The sequence below is a fragment of the Aegilops tauschii genome, chromosome 2 (genome assembly GCF_002575655.3).
Source record: "Aegilops tauschii subsp. strangulata cultivar AL8/78 chromosome 2, Aet v6.0, whole genome shotgun sequence".
Taxonomy (NCBI): domain Eukaryota; kingdom Viridiplantae; phylum Streptophyta; class Magnoliopsida; order Poales; family Poaceae; genus Aegilops; species Aegilops tauschii.
Genome location: NC_053036.3, coordinates 644,828,748 through 644,837,287, shown reverse-complemented (window position 1 = coordinate 644,837,287; position 8,540 = coordinate 644,828,748). Strand labels below are relative to the sequence as shown.

At 45.5% G+C, this 8,540-nt stretch overlaps 1 protein-coding gene across 1 annotated transcript; it reads left to right on the top strand.

Moving 5' to 3' along the window:
- The first annotated feature begins 446 nt into the window (after nt 1-446).
- On the top strand, nt 447-7,572 carry LOC109768350 (disease resistance protein Pik-2-like). The gene is made up of 4 exons (XM_073509700.1): nt 447-1,390; nt 4,844-6,890; nt 6,986-7,048; nt 7,160-7,572. The coding sequence occupies exons 1-4, from the start codon at nt 591-593 to the stop codon at nt 7,232-7,234; spliced, it is 2,985 nt and encodes a 994-aa protein (XP_073365801.1). The 5' UTR covers nt 447-590; the 3' UTR covers nt 7,235-7,572.
- Nucleotides 7,573-8,540: the final 968 nt, after the last annotated feature.

The following is an 8,540-nucleotide window of genomic DNA, read 5'->3' as shown; positions in this document are numbered from 1 at the left end:
CTCGAACAAGTCTGCAACCAAATAGCCGGCCTTTCGTTTTAGCACATGCAAACTAGAGAGGATGCTTGCAACCAATCAACATGTAGATGTTTTTTTTTGCCTGCATATAGTTAACTAGACTCAATTGGAACAAGTATACAAAGCGTCAAAAATGATGCAGTAACCAAACGCGCCCTGAATAATCTCTTAATTATTTTTTGTGCTTTCTGGCCGTCCAGCATTTTTTTTCTGTAGCTCCTCCGCTGGCTGTGGGAGGTCAGATCTCCACGATTAATTAATTCAACGCATCGATCAAAGGCTAGCACGCACAAATAAACGACAACAAATCTGGGTATTAGCGCCAACACATGCTACCAACTGGGTGCACCATGTGGTTGGTTTGCCCAAGAAATGCCTAGAGGCCCCCGAAAAAAATAAAGATGACCTGCCAACCTTCATTGTGAGGCAGACCCATTCATCTCGAGATGCAGTGCTCGCTGATAGGCAATGGCGTAGCCCTGCTCAAGCAAAAGCACACAACCCTTCCTCCATCGAACCGCACCACCGTAGCGCTGATTTTAGCAGCTTCTTCTCAAGAGGCAGAGTAAGAGATGGCTGGTGTAGGCGCCGGGACGGGGGCGATGAGCTCCCTCCTCGGCAAGCTCACCACCTTGCTCAGCGGCGAGTACACGCTGCTCAAGAGCGTGCGCAAGGAGGTCGCGTTCCTCGAGCGCGAGCTCCGCAGCATGCATGCTCTGCTGGAGACACTGGCTGACATGCAAAAGCTTGAGCCCATGGAGAAGGACTGGAAAGGCAAGCTGCGCGAGCTCACCTACGATATAGAAAACTGCATCGACCGCTTCATTGACCGCCTTGGCAATGGCGATGTTAAGCGCGGGTTCGTGAAGAAGACGGTGGTCCGGCTCAAGACCCTGTGGAAGCGCCATGATATCGCAACCGAGATCCAAGAACTCAAGGCCCGCGTCATGGAGGAGAGCAAGCGGCGTGATAGATACACGCTTGACAATCGCAAACCAAGAAAGCCCGTCGTCGAACTAGACCCCCGGCTAACCACTATGTATGAGGAGGTCAAGGGTTTGGTGGCGATTGATGGCCCACTGAATCAGGTTATCGCTTGGTTGACGGAGGAGAGCAATGAGCGCAAAGTGGTATCCATCGTCGGATGTGCAGGGCTGGGGAAGACGACCCTTGCTATGGAAGCCTATCGCAAGATTGGGGGAAACTTTCAGTACCGAGCTTGCGTATCGGTGTCGTGTACCCTTGATCTGGAGAAGCTCTTGAAGGATATCCTCTCTCAGATCGGCAAAAAGGAGTTTGCAGAATGTCAATCGCAGAACTGGGAGAAGGAACAAGTGATCCGAAAAATCTCAGAGATCTTGACAGGAAAGAGGTATGTGATTATAGACCATATATCCATATATATACTTCCTCCGTTTCAAAATAAGTGTCATAGTTTTAATTTAAGTTTGAACTATAAAATCACGCCATTTGTTTTGGAATGGAGGGAGTACATGTGACTCATTTGAATTCCCAATCTCCCGTCTCACTCCGTGATCCATTTAAACATTTTTAGGTGGTTAAAATTTATTACCTATTCTCTAGCTTTCTGTCGAAATTTGTGATTCCTTGGCATCATCAATTCATCTAGGCTGGTCAGATTTTTTTATTACTCGAAGGCTGGTCAGAAATCAAATATTTTCATAAAAGAAATGATAAAATAAAAAATACAGAATGTATTCGAGCCAACTTATGTATCAAAAAATCACGACCAAAAAATGTTTTAAAAAGCTCCCACGAGCCATGGTAATTATTGTACACAAAGTTCCCCAAAATGATTACCCGCAAAAAAAACAGTTCCCCAAAATGATTAAAATTTTCTATAGTTAAATAAATAAATAAATAACTTGCTAGTTCATGAAGAGGTAATTAACATATTTAAGATAGAGACATTTTACAACCGAAAAAAAAGATAGAGACATTTTACGGTGGGTAGTATTTAGTTGATCCAATGAGCAATACTGATCGATCAAATTTTCACTCTAGGGCATATTAGTAATTCTCAATCGGAGGTAGATTTATTCTTTCATAGTTTTAAACCGCAATTATATTAACTAATTGTTAAGGGGTTTGTCTAGGGCACATCTAGATGTGCTCTGGTTGTTGCACATCTAAGGGACTCAATCATACTAGAAGAAAAAAAGACTAATGAGAATGCTTTAGCAAAACTGAATCTAATTAAATAAGTAATAGGGCACATCGGTGCCCTAGTTATTGCACATCTAAGTGGCTCAATCAAATAAGGAAGGAAAAGAAAAACAACAAAAGAAAATGTTTGCACAAATCTCTGTGTAAAATCAATGACATGAGACTTAGATGTGCAATACTTAGAGCACTTCTAGATGTGCTTTAGCAAAACTGTTAAGTTAATCCCAACCCTTCCGACGCGGCACTGTCCATTCACGGACTTGCACCAGTAGAACTTGCCTCACATCCCTGGAACTTTTCAAAGCCAACGCTAGACATATGTGAAATACAACAGCGAAGTCTTGAGTTGAAAAGACAGAGCTATCCATCATCAAGATAAGCAATCACAAATAGGGATTTACACCGCTGGAAAGCATTTATACAGATTTAATCTTTGATTGACTTTGCATGCCCAAAGTACATATCTAATACTTTCTCCGATCCATATTAATTGACGCTGGCTTAGTACAAAGTTGTCAATTAATATGGATAGGTCTGCTCCCACGGGCGTCCTCAGGAGACAACCCTAGCGCCGCCGCCCCCGACACCTCACCTCCGCCGGTGGCGTCCCTGGCCAAAGGCCGCGTGGTGCATGCGGCGGCAGAGCGACTTCCTACCACGCACGGGTGGTGGGTATCGCGGGGAGCCCCCCTGCTCGGTGGCCTCGGGTCAGCCTCTGCCCCGGCTCCCTCCCTCATAGTTGCCGGGAACGGGGAACGGTGCCACGTCCCCTGTACCGGGAACATCGACCCGGATCGAGGGTCGGGGTCGACATAGGGAACGACGCAATTTAGTGACGGGAACGCGACCCCGTAAACGTAGGTTTGCAGCTTCGATTCAGCGAGCCAAAATACTGGATCTCGACCCAACATGCCAAGGAACGGAAGGCCTACTGGATGGAATCGAGAGTTACATGGAGTCCATGGCATGAGCAAAACAATGCGTGCCGGAGGCTGGTGTGGACGTGCGGACGCAGTGCCTGGCGGCGGCGGCTGGTGTCGACATGCGAACTGCGGATGTGGTGCTCGGCGACGGACTGCAAAAGCTGTGCTCGACGGCCGGACGGCGCCGGCGGCTGGCGTGGACCCGCGGATGCCGTGCCCGCTTCCCGCTGCCCATCCTCTTGATTGGAGTTTTTCTGTTTGAGTAATCTTGATTGGAGTTTGGGAATCATACGGGGCAAATTCTGTGGAGTAGATTACTTTCTGCTCTCAAAACTTGCAGCGAGATATTTCCACACTTTCCCTACCTCCGTTTCAGTTTACAAGTCATGCGCGTATATCTAGGTTGTCAATTTTATCACCCTAATATAAACTATATAACACAAAAATTATACCTTTTGAAAGTAGAAACTCCGAAGTTTATGTTGGTATATTTTTTGTAATATATGATTTGTATTAGGTTGGTCAAATTGACAACCTAGGGGTACGCGCACGCCCTGTAAACTGAGAGAGAGCTGGGCGTGGTTGCTACTCTGGCCGTGGGTGGTGGTGGCACGGCGAGGTCCTATGCGGTGGCCTTTCTGCAGCGCGACACTAAACGGTAGCTCAGTGGCTCTGGCTGCGGCGACAACCGGCTTCTCCGGCGTCGGCTCGTCTGCAGGCGGACCGTTTCGGCCTCCTCCTCCTTTCCTCGTCGTGCATGTGCTATCTTCGTTGGAGGGTTAGTCCTCTCCTAGTCGTCATCCATCATTGAGGGATGATTCCCCCGCGAGGTTGGCCGCGGAATCGTCCTTGCCTCCCATCGGTTTGTTGTGTGCCACCGGGGAGCTCGTCCATTGCCAGGGAGCGATGGGGCGGGGCGGTGGCGGCCAGATCTGGCCGGCCCGAGGGTGGGTCCCGAGGCTGGGGAATGCCCAGAGGTGGGAAAGGAGGCTCCTTTCCGCTTCTCTCTTTGGTCGTCGTAGCTGCGCATCTTGGGTGGGGGCGGCGTCGTGGTCTTGGATTCCGGGGCGGCAGCCTTGGTGCTGGTAGCTACGGTGCTCGTGGGCGGAGCTCGCGGCTAGGGTGTGAACTGGCTGCCATGGTCGTGCAGGCAGCATGGTGGTCTGTGTGCGGAGGCCGGTGACGGTGGTGCGTTGCACGGGCTTGGTGTACTCAGTCTGGGAGATGCAGAGGGTGTGCCAGGGTGAAAACCCATTCTGGCTTTGCCAGGTCGTCGGTGGCGGCGTCCATGGCGTCGTTCCCTTCTTGAAGGCGTCGTCATGGCTCTTCTTCGTCTCCTTTGTTGCTCCGAGGGAAACCCCGATCCCTGGATTGGGCAGTGGCGGCATTTAGGTGTCGGTCAATTCGTGAAGGCACCATCTTGAAGCTCCGACTCGTCATACACAGCTTCTCTGTGTGGCTGTTCTTATCACCCTTGTATCGTGCCTTGAGTGCGTGTGTGTTGTGTTGCCGGAGTGGGGTGTGTGGAGTTGTATGATGATTGTTCGTTGCTTTATATATAAAGCGGGGCGGGAGCCTTTTTCGGTATTAATATGGATAGGAGGGAGTAGTTGATATTAAAAAAACATTTATTTGCTCAAAACATAATAATAAGGGGCAGTACAAGTCAACGTATATTTGTGGCCATGATCTTACAAGTGTGAAATTGCATACAGGTACTTAATTGTTATTGATGATGTATGGAGAGAACAAGACTGGAAATTTATCAAGGCTTCCTTTCCTGGGAATGATAACGGTAGCAGAATAATTACTACTACCCGAATTACCAATGTTGCCAAGTCATGTTGTTGTAATTCTGGTGACCAGCTATATCAAATGGCACATCTGAGTAGTATTGATTCTGAAAGACTGTTTTTTAAGAGAATTTTCGGCCTGGGCAATGCATGCCCTCCTCATCTGAAGACGGTTTCAGCTAAATTGTTAAAAAAATGCAGTGGACTGCCATTGGCTATAATTACAATTGCAAGTTTGCTAGCCAATAAACCACGAATCAAGGATGAATGGGAGAGACTGCAAGATTCCATTGGCATCGACTCTTCACAAAATGATGATAGTTTAAAATCTATGAGAGATATATTGTTACTTAGTTATTGGGATCTTCCACAGCACTTGAAGACTTGCTTATTGTACTTGTGTATATATCCGGAGGATCACCATATTGAGTGCGAAGAACTAAAATGGAAGTGGATAGCTGAAGGATTCATTGATACACGGTGGGGAAATTTGGGTCAAGAAGCAGAGAACTATCTTAATGAACTTGTCAATAGAAGTATGCTCCAACTGGTTGATATGAACTATGACAGCTCTATACAGTGTTGCCAGGTTCATGATATGGTGCTTCAACTTATAATATCTCTGTCGGATGAAGAGAATTTCGCCACAGTTTTGAATGGGCGTGTCTGCAATTCTTTGCCAAGCAAGATCCGCCGACTCTCTATTCACTCTAATGTCCAACAACAAAAAGTAGCAGTTGATGCCATCGGAAGAAGTGAGTTGCATGCTCGCTCACTGCATGTGTTCGGGAAATTTAAGCAGATACCCCTAGTGGTTAACTTCCTTTCTTTGCGGGTGTTGGATCTACGTGAAGGTTCTTGTATCTGGTTCGGAAAAAAGCAAATACAGAATATAGGAAGTTTATCTCAGCTGAGGTATTTAAGACTTCACAGTTCAGAAATCACAGAGCTTCCTGAAGAAATCGGGATGCTACAGTACTTGGAGACTCTTGATTTGCGGCGTTGTTATTCACTCACAGTGCTGCCATCAACTGTGGTTAGGCTGCGGAAGCTGGCACACCTGTTCGTCCATGACAGACTTATGTTGCACGCAGATGTGTTTGGAAGAATGCATGCCTTGGAGGAAGTATCAGCTATCAGCTATGTTGACAACCCAGTGAAATTTGCAGAACAACTTCGGAATCTAATAAACCTGAGAAGAATCTATATGCCTTGTTCTGTTGCTCTTCTCCAGGCCAAAAATGGTGATTATGCAGAAGCACTTGTGAGAATTCTGGTGTCTTCTCTAAATGAGTTGGGCGAACACAACCTTCAACATCTTCATATTACTGGAAGTGTAGGAGAAAATCTGTTCAGGGATCCTGCTTGTACCTTTCCGCACCTCCAAGATGTTGAAATATCTACACTTATTCACCGGGTTCCCAAGGGAATGGCTTCCCTGAACAGCATAGTCAAACTAGTCATAAAAGTCAGACAATTTGATGAGAAGGACCTGCATCTTCTTATGCGGATGCCTTGTCTGACTCACCTTGGGCTAACCCTATACCATCGGATTGGAGTCAGGGAAAAGCTCACCGTTGGTGGCGACGGGTTTAAGCTTCTAAAGGTGCTCCACTATGAAATTGTGCTAAGCTCTGGAACAGGGATATCATTTGCACAAGGTGCTCTGCCAGCACTCCGACGTCTCCATCTTTCCTGGACTGCAAGCCGAGTTATGTCCAGGAAATGTGATGGTGCTGACCTTGGCATCGAACATCTCTCAGGCCTTGTACACCTCCATGTCGAAACTAACTGTCGTTTTGCAACTCTGGGCGAAGTGGAGGCGGTGGAGGCTGCAGTTCAAAAAGCCGTCGCCTTGCATCCCAACCTCCACGCTCTTCAAGTTGACGTTTATAAGACATCAACTGAAAACATCATTAAGGGTGACAAGGAGAGAAGCGAGGAGAGCGGCGAGGACATGACTGACGAGGTATACACCTTTGGCAACAATTTGTCTGTTTTTTGTCATTTCATTTGTCACTCTTATTCATTTGTCTGTCTTCCCCTCCCATATCTCCTCTGCAGGAGTACGGGAATAGCGAGATTGATGTCAGTGACTCGCCACCGCCAACTAGCTCCTGTTTGCTGGTAATGAACTCAAAGTCTGCTTTTTTACTTCTACAAGTAAACAGATACCATGATGGCTACGTTTTACGTTGGGCTGATTCAGTTGTATCTATTATTGTTGAATGGCAACAGGACCAGGTAATGTGGACAGACACACGTTCCTCCAACTCTGCAATACTGCGAGTCTGCAACTTGCCAGCTGAATGACGAGACGATGCCATCTTCCTGGTTGAATTATACTCCCTCCGTAAACTAATATAAGAGTGTTTAGATCACTACTCTAGTTATCCAAACACTCTTATATTTATGTACCATACTTAATAGTTTGGTTACTTTTTTTTTTTGGACATGTTTTGGCTACTGTTTTCCCTGTCGTTTGGTCTGTTATTCTGAACTAGATCCATAGTGTTAGTAGGTTTTTGCCCCGTAGTGGGTGTTTCGATGGCCAGCACTCGTAGCGGGTTTCCTGCTAAAACTCTCCTGTCTCATCTTGATGTTTGTAAGAACTGATTTCAGTTGAGCAATTGATGAAAAAGTTGATTTCCTGTTGGAAGGAATAAGCAGGTAAGGGGAATGAGGGCGATGAACTGGAGGAAATACCTTAGCATCAGGACTATCACTATAAAGCTTATGCTAATATAAAAAATATATTAGGATTATGCATGATAGAAAACAGGTAAAGTTCTGTTAGCTTAGTATAGTTCAGGTGTAAGCTGTCCACGGGACTAGTGATATAGGAAGAGTTGCAGATAAATTAGTAGTTACAACAATTTGACAGTATAAAAAGGATACATCAACTAGTTTTTTTTTGAAACATAAAGATTACAGAAATTTAGCTATAAAATGACTACAATAATTTTAAAGCTTGACACTGCCTTGAAAATAGTGCCGCTGCCACAAGGAAAGCGCGATATAGATAAAATTAATTTAGACTCCGCTCCTTCTCTGTGACATGAGAACCATTTAGGCCTAGCAAAAGGGCAAGTAGAAAAACAGATATCAGATCATTGACTACTAAACTACTAACCAAATCCCCCGCAAAAAGAATACTAACTAAATCAATATGATCAAAGCAGAAATACACAAGAAGAAAACTAAATCAATATGATTGAATAGAAAACAGAAATACACAACCGATTATCAAGATGTATTTAACGAGCTACCGAATCTGCAAAAAGAACTGTCTACCCATGCACATTCTTGACCTAGCACGAACAAGTTCACAAATGCATCACAACTGACAAGATTAAGTCCACCACTATCCTTGTCAGTTATTCTAAAATCTGTCGAAACTAGCGATACAAAAACCCATGCACACACTCGCATTTTCTCTTCTCTACCAGAAGTCGACGTTGACACACCATACCACACATGATAAAAGTGAGCCCCAACAATACGAAAACCAATGCACACCTTGGCAAAATCACTTGCATTTTCTCTTCTTTAACAAAACTGAACAGTGACAAATCAAGTACCCCATGTGATGAAAGTTATCATGTTGCAATGGTTATCA

Bases quoted from the DNA above. Each gene is read 5' to 3' on its own strand.
- LOC109768350 (XM_073509700.1), top strand. From the start codon at position 591: ATGGCTGGTGTAGGCGCCGGGACGGGGGCGATGAGCTCCCTCCTCGGC. The intron at 6,891-6,985 runs GTATACACCTTT...TCTCCTCTGCAG, and splicing joins GCGAGGACATGACTGACGAG to GAGTACGGGAATAGCGAGAT. The intron at 7,049-7,159 runs GTAATGAACTCA...GAATGGCAACAG, and splicing joins CAACTAGCTCCTGTTTGCTG to GACCAGGTAATGTGGACAGA.